The 15,307-nt window shown below is 52.5% G+C and overlaps 2 protein-coding genes across 2 annotated transcripts; both read left to right on the top strand.

Annotated features, from left to right (window-relative positions):
- Positions 1 to 765: 765 nt before the first annotated feature.
- On the top strand, positions 766 to 14,583 carry UBE4A (ubiquitination factor E4A). Its single transcript, XM_040616100.1, has 21 exons — positions 766 to 854; positions 962 to 1,127; positions 1,205 to 1,381; positions 1,631 to 1,743; positions 2,435 to 2,587; positions 2,718 to 2,877; positions 3,089 to 3,291; positions 3,520 to 3,711; positions 4,587 to 4,920; positions 5,159 to 5,285; positions 6,192 to 6,499; positions 7,370 to 7,502; positions 8,560 to 8,747; positions 9,173 to 9,273; positions 9,392 to 9,505; positions 10,207 to 10,381; positions 10,524 to 10,704; positions 11,126 to 11,273; positions 11,532 to 11,689; positions 11,830 to 12,806; positions 14,402 to 14,583. Exons 2-20 carry the CDS (start codon positions 1,004 to 1,006, stop codon positions 11,966 to 11,968), a joined length of 3,228 nt encoding a protein of 1,075 aa, XP_040472034.1. The 5' UTR covers positions 766 to 854; positions 962 to 1,003; the 3' UTR covers positions 11,969 to 12,806; positions 14,402 to 14,583.
- On the top strand, positions 12,689 to 14,583 carry ATP5MG (ATP synthase membrane subunit g). The gene is made up of 3 exons (XM_040616101.1): positions 12,689 to 12,806; positions 12,937 to 13,097; positions 14,402 to 14,583. The coding sequence occupies exons 1-3, from the start codon at positions 12,743 to 12,745 to the stop codon at positions 14,498 to 14,500; spliced, it is 324 nt and encodes a 107-aa protein (XP_040472035.1). The 5' UTR covers positions 12,689 to 12,742; the 3' UTR covers positions 14,501 to 14,583.
- Positions 14,584 to 15,307: the final 724 nt, after the last annotated feature.

The following is a 15,307-nucleotide window of genomic DNA, read 5'->3' as shown; positions in this document are numbered from 1 at the left end:
GCACCCAGGGTGGGGGTCAGCCGGGTGGCTGGCACCTGTTGAGCCAGCTGCCCCACTCCAAGCCCACCGCAGAGCTGCTCGCAGCCGCCCCCTCCCCACTTGCAGCTGCTGGTACCCCCATGGTGCCCCACCAGGCACCAGCCACCACCCCCAGGGCCCCACATGGCACCCAGCACCCCCAGCGGCTGGCTGGGGGGGTTGGGCAGTGTCCCGGCAGGGTGGGACTGGGGGGTCGGGGCCATGGGGCAGGACACGGTGGGGCCACGGCCGTGGGTGCTGCTCGTGCGCACAGACACTTGCGCGTGCCTACAGTCCCACCCAGCACCTCCCACACAACCTGAAAACTGGGGGGAGGGGGGCGGAAATTACACATTTTAAAATTTAAATTAATTTAAAAATTAATAATTACAAATAAAAAATTAAAAAAGTTAAAAATTAAAAAATTCAAAATCTTTACAAATTCAACGATTAAACAGTTAGATGCTTTACGACCTTTATGCAACTGCAGACAGGTGTTGCTGTATGCAAAAGCAACACGTGCCGATGCGCATGTTAATGGCACACGAATCGATGAGAGGTGCCCGTTAGCCGATTTGCATGCAATTAATATTCAAACCCCTCTCGCACTGCCAGTAACGACCGCGGCGGCGCTGTGCGCCTCACGGCGGGTAGACGGGCCCGGGGCGCGGCGACCTCCCCTCCGCGTCGCCAGGTGGCGCTGCCGCCCGCTCTCCGCCCCGCCCGGCCGCTCCTCCGAAGCTCCCGCCCCCGAGCCCTCGCCTTCCGGCGCACGGCGGTGACGTCTGTTGTGGTGCGACCCGGTGACGCGCAGCGCTCCGGCGGCGGCGGCGGAGGTGAGCGCAAGCGGGGGCTGCTGAACGGGCCGTGGCACCGGCCGGCGCCCGAGCACCGCGCACCGCTGCCCGGCGGGTCCGGGCCCTGGCGGCGGCTCTCCCCGCAGCCCTGCTCCGGCCCCCCCCGCATGGCGCGGCCCTGAGGGGAGATGACCGACCAGGAGAACAACAACAGCATCTCCAGCAACCCCTTCGCCGCCCTCTTCGGCTCCATCGCCGCCGCCAAGCACTTCGCCGCCGTCCAGAAGCAGCAGCAGCTGCGGCAGCCGACAGGTGGGGTGGGGCGGGCGCCGGCCCCTCCGGCGGGGCGAGGCTTCCCCCGCCGGGGCGCTGAGGACCCTGTTTTGCAGGCGATGAGACCTCGGTCAGTCAAGATGACTCCGACAACAGCGTCTCTGAGAGCCTGGACGACTGCGACTACTCAGTGGCCGAGATCAGCCGCTCATTCCGCTCGCAGCGGGAGCTGTGCGAGCAGCTCAACATCAACCACATGATCCAGAGGATCTTCCTCATCACTCTCGACAACAGTAAGCCTCGGGAACCCTCCTGCCTGCCTCCGGGGGGTGTTACAGGCTGGGGAAACTCTGTTAGACTGGGCAGGGCTTGCCAGATCCATCTGATGTTGGAGGGGAGCGCTGGAAGAGGGAACGTGCCTCAGCGCAGCAGCTTGCAGCAAGTGGCCCGGCCATGGGCAGGGCCTTGCCTGCAGGTTCTGCAGCCTGCTGGCATGTTGTCTGTCCATTTGGGTGAAACTGGGCACTCTGCGTCTTTCTCAGGTGACCCCAGCATGAAGAGTGGGAATGGGATCCCAGTGCGCTGTGTCTATCTGGAAGAAATGGCCACTGATCTGGATGACCAGGACTGGCTGGACATGGACAACGTTGAGCAGGTAGGGCCACCTGCCCCGGGCCTTGGGTGTCCTGCTTACTTTGGCAACAAGCATTGAATTAATTTCCTCACAACACATATGTGATACATCCTGAATGCAGTCTGTTTGCCAAAGCCCAGCATGGAGCTGCCAGTTGCAACTTTGCTGAAAACAGCTGCGGGATTTTTGGGATACGAGGCTGAGAAAGGGTTAGGATTTACTTATTGGAGCTCTTCGTCCTCCACCTGGAGGCTGCAGGAGCTTGCTGCCCTGCAGATCAGTGGGGGATGGTGAGGGGAACATATTCTGCCTGGAGGGGGTGTGAGGGAGGACTCTCATGCAGTTGCAAGAGGCAAGCACTGCTGGCAGCAGGGCAGCATGTGGTCTCTTATGCCACCAAATAAAACTGCGCTCAGCATTCATGCACATGCTTGGCTTCCTTTGCAGATGTGTTGGTTGCTCCTGGTGGGTCTTTCCATGAGAATCACTTCTATTAGGGCTGCTGTTGTTCTTAAAGGAACTGGGAGATTTGTTTAGAAAAGGAGCAAGCCTGAGGGTTCTCAGTCTGGTGCTCTGTTATTTATTGAGGGGTAGGGAGAGCTGTTTGCATCAGAAATAATTTAGCCTGTGGTGACTTTGGGCTTCTTGTTCTGGGGGGATTGCCTCTTTGCTGGGACCATTTCATTTACGGTCTCTCTTTGCTGCTGCCTAGGCCCTGTTCACCCGCTTACTGCTGCAGGAGCCTGGAAGCCACCTGATTTACATGACCTCCACCAGCACACAGAACCTCTCTGCTGACCGGGATGCAGGGGAGAGACAAATTCTGCGCTACCTCTATGCCTGTTTCCAGAGGGCAAGAGAAGAGGTGGGATGGGTCTTCCAAGGAAGAAGGCAGCTCGGTCACCCAGCTTTCTGGTCCAAGGTGGTAGAGCTGAGGTTTTAACAGCCAGAAGCAGATGTCAAGGCCCCAACTTTGTCTCATTCCCTTTGCACAGATAACCAAGGTCCCGGAGAACCTGCTGCCCTTTGCCATGCGCTGCCGGAACCTGACCGTGTCAAACACTCGCACTGTCCTCCTTACCCCGGAGATTTATGTCAACCAGAACGTGTATGAGCAGCTGGTGGACCTGATGCTGGAGGCACTGAGAGGGGCACGTAAGTCTGGCTGGGTTGTGTTGCTAGCTTGGTGCTGCGAGGCTGCCCTTCCTGTTAAGTTCATGGGAAGAGCGTCCTGGAGTCAGGTGACGGTTTGGCTCCCATTATCTCTAAAACGGAAGGTGGTGTTTAGATGGCGGCATGTATGCATACGCACGCTGAGGTTTGGCTGTTGGAGTACCATGAGTAACAGTCTTGCTTCCCCTGCTAGAGTTCGAAAACATGACTGAGTTTCTTGAAGAGGTCATAGAAGCCTTAACGATGGACGAGGAGGTGCGGACGTTCGGGGAGGTCATAGTTCCTGTCTTTGATATCCTGTTGGGCAGGATCAAGGACCTGGACCTCTGCCAGATCCTGCTGTACACGTACCTCGATGTGCTCCTCTACTTTACAAAGCAGAAGGATGTAGCAAAGGTGGGTGCCTCGGCCTGATCAAGAGCTCCTCACACATTCCGCTTGCAGAAGCATATTTGTAGGTCCTAATCCGAAGAGGTTAAATGAAGAGTACTGCATAACAACACCTTATGTGCATGCTCCTGCCCTTCTTCTCCTTCCTCGTAGCCTCTCCCAAATCTGTCAGTTTGTGGGGGTTTTCTACTGGGATTTGATGCAACTGTCAGCGTGTCCTGCTGTGTTCCCTAGGTTTTTGCAGGCTACATCCAGCCCAAGGATTCCAGCAATGGCCAGATGTACCAGAAGACTTTGCTAGGCACAATTTTAAACATCTCATGCTTGTTAAAGACCCCTGGCGTAGTAGAGAACCATGGCTATTTTCTGAATCCATCCCGATCCAGCCCACAAGAGATCAAAGTGCAGGAATCCAACATCCATCAGGTGGGTTGAAGCGTGGCAGTACTGCTTCCCTGTGTGTTTTAGTGGCCCCTAGTTGCAGGAGGGTTAAAGACATGATATCAACACTTGAGTTCCACTGCCAGCTCTTTAATAACTCTGGCTTGTGACTAAGCAAGTCACCAAACTGCTTTGGATGCTCCAGCTGTAGCATGTGAATGGTTCCCCCCGCTTCCTCAGGTTGTTGTAACATAAGTCTTCATGTTGAGCAAGTCGTGTTTTGTCCAAGTAATTCTCTGAGCTTTGGGAAAAGGGTAGAATGACGCTTGTGGGACAGATGCTAGCACCATAACTTGAGGTGCTACATGAAGATAAACTACCTTTAGGTGTTGTAATCACTGGGAAATAGTTTCCAGCAGTTGTCCTGTAATTAAAGTGCTAATTGACTCCCTGGCAGAAAAAGTGACAGGCAACATTTGCTCTCATGAAAATAAATGGCTTCCTCAGAGGAATAGTGCTAGGAACGTTTCAGTAGGTAAGGAATGAAGCGTCAGAACACAGGATATAAATATAGAAGTAAATGTGGGTGCAGAAGGGGTCACAGAGAGGGGCTTACCCATCATGCGTCCTTTCAGGGCAATTGTTGTTGCCAAAAATACATAAAGAATTTTGGGTTTACTCCCCATGGAAACCGCCTGCTCTTGACTATGCTTTTGAGGATGTGCCTAATTACCTTTTGCTGCTGGCCTTGGGATTTGACGCACTCTCGACGTGTGTGTCTGACGAGTGACGCAGAGGTGTCCTGGAGCTAGGAGAGCTCAGAGAGCGTTAATGATAGGAGAGGTGGCGTTAATGACAGGAGATGCAGAAGAGCGATCCCACCAATGACTCCCTCAACTGCACTCTGTTCCCTGTAACAGTTTATGGCCCAGTTCCACGAGAAGATCTACCAGATGCTGAAGAACCTATTGCAGCTGTCTCCAGAGACAAAGCACAGGATTCTCTCCTGGCTGGGAAACTGCCTCCATGCAAACGCAGGCCGCACCAAAATTTGGGCTAACCAGATGCCAGAGATCTTCTTCCAGATGTATGCCTCAGATGCCTTCTTCCTCAACTTGGGAGCTGCCCTCCTGAAGCTGTGCCAGCCCTTCTGCAAACCAAAATCTCCAAGGCTGCTAACTTTCAACCCTACTTACTGTGCCCTGAAGGAGCTGAATGAAGAAGAGCGGAGGAGTAAGAATGTGCATATGAAAGGTACGCCCAGACCTTGGGGGAGCGAGGGGATGAGGAAGGGGATCTCCTCACGTCCCGGCCTCTCAATGTGTCCAGTAAAGGGAGAGTTAAAGGTGTGACTGGAGAGGAGCAAGGGGAGAGCTGAATACAAACCAAACAAAAAAAAGTTGGTTTTCTCTCTTCAGCAGGGGGCCCTCTAGAGCCCCTTCCTCATGAGCACTGCTGGGTAGGACTTCATGCACGGTGCTTTTCATTCCAGGTTTGGAAAAAGAAACATGCTTGATACCTGCACTGAGTGAGCAAGAGCTGGAGTTTGCGAACAGCTACAATCTGGTCACAGAAAACCTGGTCCTCACGCAGTACACTCTTCACCTGGGATTTCACAGGTAACTGCTCTCAGATAGCCCCCAGCGCTATTTCCACCCATGTAAATTTTTAGTAAATACTCAGAATACAGAGTGGGCTGGTTGAGTTGCATGTTTTGACTGACATTTGAGCCTCAGGCTGCCTGATTTTGGAAATAAACTTTGTTTACTGGTGTTCCACGCTATTTACAGAAACTTAACAGCCAAGTGCTGGGTGTCCGGCGGTCGCTTGGTTCCCTCCTCTCCTTGGGGGAACAGGCCGCAGGCATCTCGCTTATCTACTAGAAAGCATCTTGGCAGCAGAGCACCTGCCTATTGCGAGCTCTCTGAACTGCCCTAGTGAATAGAATGTATGCGAAGTAGAAAGGCGAGGTAGCTTACCTGTTTCCAGGAAAGTTTTCTGGACACCAGAACACACTATTTTTCTCAGCTTTCCTCTGCAGATCGTTGCCTGGATACTGTGAGGTCACCACTGATCCAAGCACCATCCCCTTCTGGTTTATTCTCTAAATACAGAAATGGGCAAAAAGTTATGCAAGGGGTTTGCTGCTGGGGAAACTGCAAATGCCATCTTGCAGGCATGTCTCAGGCTCACTGGATCCCTGACCTTGGTAACCTAAGGGGGTTCGCAGCCATGCGAGTTCACACTTTGCACCCCTGCAGAGGCCTTTGCCGTGGTCCTCAGTGTTCCAGACTGCTCTGCAGACCACTGCAGTTCCTCAGCACAATCTGGTATCCTTCCAGGCCCTGGCTTCCTTTCCTTTAAAGGCTTCCCGTTCTTAAGGCCCCAACCAGATTATCTGCAGGAAATGGTTTGAATTCAGCTGTGCAGAACAGTCTCTCACAAGCAAAATAAAAGCATGCACTAACATATGTATTGCTTAGGTGGTCTGTGCATCTCTTCTCTGTGTCTTCTTTTCTGGGTAGGTTGCATGACCAGATGGTAAAGATAAACCAAAGCCTTCACCGCCTGCAAGTAGCATGGCGAGAAGCTCAGCAGAGCTCCAGTCCTGCTGCCGACAGCCTCAGGGAGCAGTTTGAGCGCCTGATGACTATCTATCTCTCCACCAAGACAGCACTGACGGAGCCACAGATGCTGCAGAACTGCCTGAATCTGCAGGTGTCCATGGCAGTTCTGCTGGTGCAGCTGGCCATGGGAAACCATGGGACGGAACCACTTGAGCTGACCTTCCCGCTGCCAGAGGTGGAAAACAGTGCATTGGCCTATGTGCCAGGTGAAGCAGCTTGTCCTGCTGGCAGTCTGTGTGCCTGCCACAATTAACCGCCCAAGTCTAGAGCTATGCACGTAATAACTGCATTTAGAGCAGTAAACATGTGTGCAGCCTGATGTTCATTGCGCCTGGGTTTCCTCTTCACTGAGTTGCTTAGAGGACATTCTGCCTTTGAAAAGAAAAGGGTTCCAGGGCATATGAGGAAGCGTAGGGAAGGTCAGCCACAGCTTCAAACTCAGCAGTGAGGTCAGAAGCTCCAAAGAAAGCTGGGACCTCCAAGGTCACCTGACAACGTACCTCCTGGTACAACCTGGGTGAGCACTGGGAGAACTGTCCAAGGAAGGCTGTTTCTGTCCAGGGCAGGACACAGTGCTACAGCTGACAGCATCTTGCGCAGAATATTCTCTTTGAAGAGGACCACTCTACGAAAATTTGGGGCTGTTTGAGGGGGCATATGTAGGGTGTTAATGCTGCTGACCTTTTAAATACCACACTTGTGGGCAAGTTGAAAAGTTTCACCAAATACCGTGCTGAGAGCCTGTTCTCTCTGTGTGCAAAATCCTCCTTGAGGTTTCTGTTGCCTTGAGATTCAATTCCCTTGGGTCTTTCTTGGGTAACAGCGCCTATGATCAGCAGGCAGCTGCTGAGTTTCACCCCATAAGCGACTTGACTTCTGAGAGAGGTGAAGTGGATCCTGTGTGTTACTAATTTAATCAGGCCAGGTGTCCTTCACAACCACGGTGTTCTGATATAGCTAGTTAGTTCCTGAAACTTTAACAAGAATCAGTGCAATGAGAGGAGAGTAAATGGGAGGCTAAAAAAGGGCAAAATGAGCTGCCTGGGGAGGAACTCACGTACGGTTTCTGTTTGCAGAATTCTTTGCTGATAATTTGGGTGACTTCTTCATTTTCCTGCGACGTTTCTCTGATGATATCTTGGAGACTTCTGCTGATTCTCTGGAGCACATCCTTCACTTTGTTACTGTTTTCATGGGTGATGTGGAGAGGTATGTATGGCCCTGGATGTGAGCCCTGTGTGCCTATCTGCAGAGCACCCAGAGGGGAACAAGCAAGTGGAAATTGTCAGAATCTGATTGTCTCAAGGTTGGGTTTATACAGCCAAATCCTGCCCACAGGAGGCACAGTGAGCAAGGCCCTGCCTGAAAAACACAGGCTTCACACGAGGCACAAATGTGATTCAGTGTCTAAATCCTTGTTTGGTTGTATTACGCAGGAGCCTCGTCAGCTAGAGCCATTTTGGTATTTGTTAAAGGAAACTGCTGGGATTGATCTGTTTGGAGTATCTCTATGAAGTCTACTATAGTGACTAAGCACTGAACAGAATTGAGTAGTCTTAACAGTCTTCCTGATAAGACCTTGCTGTACACGCTACACTTCTGCTGTTCGTTTGTTTATGCTCGCATGTGTAAACACAGTGAACTTGGGAGCAGATGGAGATTTCACTTGGTAGGCAGCTCTCACCATTCCTGCTGTCGTTGGGCCAGCTCCAGAGATGGAGACTAGTTCCTCCTGACAGTACCCTACGGTGCAGCCTTGGGCAGGTGGTTTGGCTTCTGCCCCACATGTGGGGCAGAGGAGTTATGCCTTCACCTCAGTGGCTTATACTGGACGGCAGGCCCAGTAGACAAAGTGCTTTGGACTTGCAGAATAAATAGGAAGCAAGTCACTAGGCTGTAGGTAAAGAGTTGGGACAGCACGTCAGGTTTGCTCAGGAGTTACAGCTGACAAGCAAGTGTGGACTGCGAGCAGTACATGCCACTAGATAGCTGTTGCAGGAGCGGTGGAAGCAACAGCTTTGCTATTTCCACACCCTCTAGCCTTGCTGCCTGAGATTTAACTGTGGGTATTCAGTGCATGCCTTTGCCCTGTGGCTCCAATATTGAGAGTGAGCCACTGGACGCCAGTGTTAGCTTTACAGATGGTCCACAACAAGTGGGCACTCCTGCAGGGGCAGGCGCAACTGCTGGAGTCGTTCCTGAACCGCTCAGTCCTACACCCTGGCCCTTGTGCCATCCTGGATTAGCTTGCTTTTTTCTCTCACAGGATGAAAAATCCTCATCTGCGTGCCAAGCTGGCAGAAGTGTTGGAAGCTGTGATGCCTCACTTAGATCAGGCCCAGAACCCACTCATCTCAAGTGTATTTCATCGCAAGCGAGTGTTCTGCTCCTACCAAAATGCTGCCCATCTTGCCGAGGCGCTTATCAAAGTCTTTGTGGATATAGAGTTTACTGGTAAGCGTGAAAGGGGAAGAGTTGCCTTCCTTCTGTAACATCTGCGGGGGGAACGTCTCCAGGGGTTTAAGTATGTCAGTGAAAATGAACAAATCTATTTACGCCGTGTTAAGCTGCTTGGCCACACTAGGCAGGCAGCATTCCAGCAAAGCTTCAGTCTTTCCAAACTTCTGGCTTGTGCAGAACTGTGTATCTAGAAAGGATAATCTCTAGAGCTCAAGCTTTTCTGCTCAGCGATGCTTACAGTGTGTCATCACCTGTCCTCTTCTAATGTGGGATTGGTTGTACTGCTTTGAAGTTGGTAAAAGATTTCACTGGCCTGTACGGAAGCAGGTTTTTTATTTCAAGTGGACTGAAAAGGAATTGGCAGCCCTTGCTTATGCCGACTGCCCATGTGAAATGATCGCTCTTTTTCTCATGTCTAGGTGACCCACACCAGTTTGAACAGAAGTTTAACTACCGACGTCCCATGTATCCCATCCTGAGGTACATGTGGGGCACAGATTCATACAGGCAGAGCATAAAGGTGAGGTGAGAAGCACATATGTAAGTGGGCATGTGTGCAGCTCTGCCTGGAGCGCATGGATCTGCGTCCTGCCATTGGGACTGTGCCACGACATTCACCACTCTTTTGTTCCTTGCAGGCTCTGGCTGATTATGCCTCAGAGAACCTGGAGGCAATGAACCCCCCTCTCTTCTTGCGCTTCCTTAATTTGCTTATGAATGATGCCATTTTCCTTTTGGATGAAGCCATACAGGTAGGGCTGAACACGTGTGCTGTCAGCATCATGTAAGCAACAATTCTGACCCTCCTCGAAGACAGCCAGGTGGAATATCGACCTTCTGTCCCTAGAACAGTATCAGCTTGCTCTGGGCCGGCCCCATGAATCAGAGCCAGCATGAAGCATGCTGGGGGATTTGGAGAGGAAACCTTCCTCTTGCTAATCTGGATGCAGTCAGGCTTCAAACCACCTCTCTAGGTTTTGATTTTCAAATCTCCTTGGCCTTCCTGCAGGTGTTTCATCCTAACAAAGGCCTTTTTTCTTCACATAGTTCTCCTTTGGGTTTACAAGGCGAGTGCCAGGTGAACTCATGTCACTGGTGTGTGATGACTGTCTCTCCATGCCATTCAGAGCTGCCTGTTGCTGCTAGAAAGGGTTTTTTGGGGGAGCTTTTATTTACCGTAGGATTGATTGTATGGAGGCCAGCAGATAAGACAGGTGATGCCGATATTGCCCGTCTGGTTTTGAACATTTACGGTCTTTTCTATGGTTTTCCACCCAAATGAACTGTATTTTGTGAAACGTGGTTCTGAGCAGCCTTTTCAAGCACTGTCGTGCCTTTCACATCCCAGATTGGCCTCTGGCAGCCCAGAGCAGTGCAGAGCAGGTCTGGCTTAGCTGTCATTGCCCATGTACCTGCCTGTTCTCCCAGACATTTCCCCGCCATGTCTTTGCAGTACCTCAGTAAGATTAAAGTTCAGCAGATCGAGAAGGACCGTGGTGAGTGGGACAGCCTGTCCCAGGAGGCTCGCCGCGAGAAGGAGTCAAGCCTGCAGATGTTTGGTCAGCTGGCACGCTTCCACAACATCATGTCCAACGAAACCATTGGCACGCTGGCCTTCCTGACCTCAGGTAGGGAAAGCAACCCCTCCTGCCTGCCAGGACCTGGTGAAGGGCCCCACCAGGGAGTGGGTGGGCAGGAGCTTGGTATTAGGGTGGTTAGAGCAGGATGGGATTGCTGTGACACTCGGGGAACCACTGGTTTCTGTTCCAGAAATTAAGTCCCTGTTTGTGCATCCTTTCCTTGCTGAGCGCATCATCTCCATGCTCAACTACTTCCTGCAACACCTAGTTGGGCCTAAAATGGGAGCTTTAAAAGTCAAGGATTTCAGTGAGTTTGACTTCAAGCCACAGCAACTCGTGTCTGACATCTGTACCATCTATCTAAACCTTGGGTAGGTGACAGGGGAGAGGTGCCGTGTGGGGTGGTGGGAGCCATCTGGGAGCCATCCGGGGGGTGTTGTGGCTAGCAGAGGCCCGTAGGCCCTGGTGGGAGCTTCCCCTCTGCGAATGGCACTAGCAGAATTGCTCTGTTCAGAGGCATGCTGTGTTCTTCCATAATAATCTTAAATTTCAGTTACCTGTGGAAATCAGCTGTAAGCCAGCTAGCAGGAGTGGAACTTAAGCACCACCGTGGTTACACTTAAACCATGGTTTGCTCTGGAGGATGCCTGGGAGAAATGCTTAATTATGGTCAGGCTTTTCTCTAGCTTTGAGTTCGCTGCTGTGGCAATGCAGCTGTCATGGGGACTGTGTTTTGCAGCCTGATTAAATGTGGATACTTAAACCTTTGATCTCTTTCAACCTGTGGTCCAGTGATGAAGAAAACTTCTGTGCCACGGTGCCTAAGGACGGCCGCTCCTATTCACCAACACTCTTTGCCCAAACCGTTCGTGTTCTGAAGAAAATCAACAAGCCTGGCAACATGATAGTCTCTTTCAGTAACCTGGCTGAGAGGATCAAGGTGAGAACCGGATCAGACTTAAGCACAAAAAGAAAAAGGTGGAACTGGTTGCTGGTGTACTTTTCCACCTGTGTTTCACTGCGTCTTTGCTGTGGAGGTGGGTTTCTGGGAGCAGGGCTTTGTCTGAGGCTCAGGTGGGGTAGGTGGGAGGGCTCCCTGCCAGCATGGAGCTGTAAAAGCTTTAGCTATGAGTTGAGGCAAACCTGGTTTTGAAAAAACTGGCAGACTAAGTCTCTAAAAGCTGCACATGCCCGCCAGTCTCTTGCAGATCGCCAGCAGCAGGAGGAGGAGACGTACGCAGATGCCTGTGATGAATTCCTGGATCCCATCATGAGCACTCTGATGTCGGACCCTGTGATACTGCCCTCCTCCCGGGTCACCGTGGACCGGTCAACTATAGCCCGGCACCTCCTCAGGTACGCAGCGCTGGCCTCATACCTTGGTGCTTTTTGGGGATCTGTTTCACTTACCCAGTGCCTCTTCCGGGCCTGTGTTCCTCTTTTCTTTATTTCTAGTGCCAAGACTGTCCAAATAATCTCAGTGCTTTGTCTTTCAGCGATCAGACAGATCCTTTCAATCGGAGCCCCCTCACTATGGACCAGATCAGACCAAACACTGAGCTTAAAGAGAAGATCCAGCGGTGGCTGGCGGAGAGGAAGAAGCAGAAGGAGGAGCTGGAGGACACGCTGAACTGAAAACCAGGATCTTGTCCCTACGCCTACAATCCCTGGCGAGATAACTGCCTGGCAGGGGTCGCGGCTAGAGCTCAGGTGCCTCTGTGCAACTCGCCACCTTAATCATGACTGCATTTAGTGCATTACCACCGCCTCCGGAGTCCCTCCTTGGGCCTTCCTTTCCATCCCTTGTTCTGTCTTTTCCTTTCAAGACTTTAAATACTAGGACTTTCCACTACACTACAGCTTTGAGCCTCTGCCTCAGGGGGAAGACCACAGCCTCTTCTTTGTGACCTGGTGCCCCAGCCCTCGATTACTTGTTCTTTATGTTTTCCAGCGACGCCAAAAACCTCCCTCTGTTGTGTTGCTGCGTTTTAAACTCTGTAACCCCTATGTTCAGCGTGAAAGCAATGCCTCCGTGGCCACTCCCAGGATGGGAGTGGGACAGCTATGCCAGCTTGTACCTGCTGGTTGTGTAGCAGGGCTTATTTTCCAAATGATGGTGGGGAAGGAAGGGGCGTTGGAAATTAAATACAGAGATGATCTTACGGTTGGCGGTGGCGCTCTGAGAGCTGTAGTAAAGCCTTTTTGTCTTGGCTGCGGGGCGCGAGTGGGTGAGTCCCCCCGCGGGTCTCGAACCCGCCGCTACGGCGCGGCCCGCGCGCTTGTGCCGGGGTCCTCGCACGGGGCTGCCCGCGGCAGGCGCCTGTAGCGGGGCGCGGGGGAGGCAGGCGGCGGGCGGGCAGCCGCGGCGGGGCCCTGGTGACGAGGTGACATTCAGCCCGGGCCGGCAGCATGGCGCAGGCCGCGCAGAGGTTGGCGCAGCGCATCGCCGCCCGCGGGCCGCAGCTCCTCAGCGGTGAGACACGGGGCGGGTAGCGGGGCTCACCGGGGCGAGTGGCGGGCTGGGCGGGGGTGGGCCCCGCGGGGGTGAGCCCCGCGGGTGGCGGCCGCTGGGACAACCACCTTTCGCCCCGCTCTCCCGGCAGCCGCCGTGGCGTACTCGAAGCCGCGCCTGGCCACGTTCTGGTACTACGCCAAGGTGGAGCTGGCTCCGCCGACCCCCGCCGAGATCCCCCGCGCCATCGACAGCATGAAGGCCGTGGTCCGCAGCTTCCAGACTGGCCGCCTGGCGCAACTCACCGTCAGGGTAACGGCGGGCTTGTGGCGGGGCGGGCGCCTTGCCGGCACGTGCGGCCGAGTTCCGGCCGGTGTTAACGGGCAGGGCGCCGGCCAGGGAGAGGGGGCGCGGGGAAAACTCGCCATCGCCCCGCAGCATCCCCGCTGCTGCGGGTGCGGCTTCCGGAGCCTCCTCGTATGGCTGTGGCTCGAGGCCGGTGTCGCTTGCCGTGACCATTTTATCCTCTGCTCCTGGGCACCTTGTTCTCACTCTGCTGGTCTCTGCCCTTAGACAGGGCCATCTGCTGCAGATGGCGGCCTGTTTCTTGATGGAACTTCCCCTCTATTTTGCCCAAGAGGTGTCCCTTTGCCTTAGTGCTCTGATTTTTCCCAGGGGTTCTTCGGCTCCCTCCTCTCTGCTCTCCACAGAGAACTGGGGTCAGGCTGCCAGCCCTCCTCCTCTTTCTCCTCTTCTGTGCAACCTGCATGTAGCAGCTAGTCCTTGCAACAATCCCTGCGCACCCGTGTGCTGCAAGGCTGGTCTCTGCCACCAGTCAATGCATGCTGCAGCGGGTTTCTGTCACCTGCACTGCTGTTACACCTGATGCTCCAAAGATGTGGGTTTTTTGGTGCCAGACTTCCAAAAAATTACACTTACAGAAATTTATCCTTTTTTAGGTAAACTGAGGAATGGGTGAGTTCTGCAGCATCCTCAGAGCCTCCCAGTTTTGTTTTATGAGCCACAGATGTTCAGCACAGTGTTTCCCAAGACCTGATTTAACCACTGGCACATGAGCTTGAAATGCTCTGCGTGTGCCACAGAGAACAAATGAGCTGCTGTCTGAGACCTGAAGCTCAAGGAACTTAGCGGCCCAGAGTTAAAAGTGGGGGTTTTGTAGCAGCTTTGCTTTAATCCTTCCCTGCCTGGACTGGGCTGTGCTTGTGCTCCTCTGGCCCTTGATGTTATCAGTCTGAGGAAAGAGAGTATTGATGTGCAGCTGATTTAGAACAGCTGTGTTATTGGTCAGCCTTGAAATTAGAGCATTAACCACATATATGATCTAAGAAATGTTTTTTTGAAAGGGCTGTAAAAAGCCATGGACGAGAACTGACACTGTACCAAATGTTTTGGAACCATCTTAACAACACAGTGTGTTGAGGGGTGGCTGAACACAATAAACGCTCTGTTGTGCTTTTGGGGTTTTTTTTGCTTAAACTGTTGCCTTGTGAATTGGTTTATGACTTTTTATGTTGTACATGGAGCTTGACTACAGGAGTAAGGAGGGAAGCTGTCGCAGGAGTCAGTGATCTAATCTGTGGCTTTTTTTCTTTCAGGAAGCGCTGAGGAATGGTCTGGTGGCCACAGAGGTGGTGATGTGGTTTTACATCGGGGAGATTATAGGCAAGGGCAGCCTGATTGGGTACAATGTCTGAACACTCATCAGTAGCGCTGTCTTTGGTGCTGTGGTCCTGAGTCTGTAATGGGGTCTGTGAATAAAGCCGGGAACCAGTGTCAAGCTGTTGTGGTCTTTTGTGGTGCAAGCCTGTTCCCGACCCGCTCATGCTGCTGGCTGCTGGAGATGGACTCCTCAGAGGGGTAGCTACCTGAAGGCTGGTGCCCTGAGACAGCACTAAAGCTGGCTGGGTGATGCCGTGTTTCGTCACACACCTTGTTCCTCAGACCACCACTGTGCCTCAGTGACAGCGTTAGGGAAGGCAAGAGAGCCCCCCTTTCAAACCAAGAGTGCAAATGCTTTCATGTGTTTCTGAATGTATTTCATAGCCGCTAGCGGGAACCAGAAAGGAATGCCTGTACTTTATTTACACTATCAAAAGCTATGTGCTGTGGCTTGTATCATAGGGTACATAGCACTGTTCCGTGCAGTGCTGCTGGTTTGTGGTGTGACTTGTTGAGTGGAAGCCTTTGAACGTGAGCAGAGCTTTACTGACTCATCTTAGCTGACCACCAGCTGGAGGTGCAAGCTGGCTGGAAATCCACAACCTCACTTATTTTCAACCACCTTTTGTACAGGTGTATACAAAAACCAGGTGAGTGGCCTGCACTCTTAACAAGTTTTCAGAAAATAATTTTTAGGAGTCCTCCGAAGCCAGCAGTTCCATTGGGGTAGGACTTGACTTTTTTTTTTTTGTCTTAAAAGATGGTTTCTAGCCAGCATTGCTTCTTGTTGATGCTGTTGTCATATGATGCTGGGCCTTGTGTTCTGCTCACTAGTGAACCTG

Source organism: Falco naumanni, chromosome 16 (genome assembly GCF_017639655.2).
Source record: "Falco naumanni isolate bFalNau1 chromosome 16, bFalNau1.pat, whole genome shotgun sequence".
In the NCBI taxonomy this organism is placed as follows: domain Eukaryota; kingdom Metazoa; phylum Chordata; class Aves; order Falconiformes; family Falconidae; genus Falco; species Falco naumanni.
Note: the sequence above shows the minus strand (reverse complement) of the source record. Positions and strands in the feature narration are given on the sequence as shown.

Bases quoted from the DNA above. Each gene is read 5' to 3' on its own strand.
- ATP5MG (XM_040616101.1), top strand. From the start codon at position 12,743: ATGGCGCAGGCCGCGCAGAGGTTGGCGCAGCGCATCGCCGCCCGCGGG. The intron at 12,807-12,936 runs GTGAGACACGGG...CTCTCCCGGCAG, and splicing joins CGGGCCGCAGCTCCTCAGCG to CCGCCGTGGCGTACTCGAAG. The intron at 13,098-14,401 runs GTAACGGCGGGC...TTTTTCTTTCAG, and splicing joins TGGCGCAACTCACCGTCAGG to GAAGCGCTGAGGAATGGTCT.
- UBE4A (XM_040616100.1), top strand. From the start codon at position 1,004: ATGACCGACCAGGAGAACAACAACAGCATCTCCAGCAACCCCTTCGCC. The intron at 7,503-8,559 runs GTATGTATGGCC...TTTCTCTCACAG, and splicing joins TTCATGGGTGATGTGGAGAG to GATGAAAAATCCTCATCTGC. The intron at 10,382-10,523 runs GTAGGGAAAGCA...TTTCTGTTCCAG, and splicing joins GCTGGCCTTCCTGACCTCAG to AAATTAAGTCCCTGTTTGTG.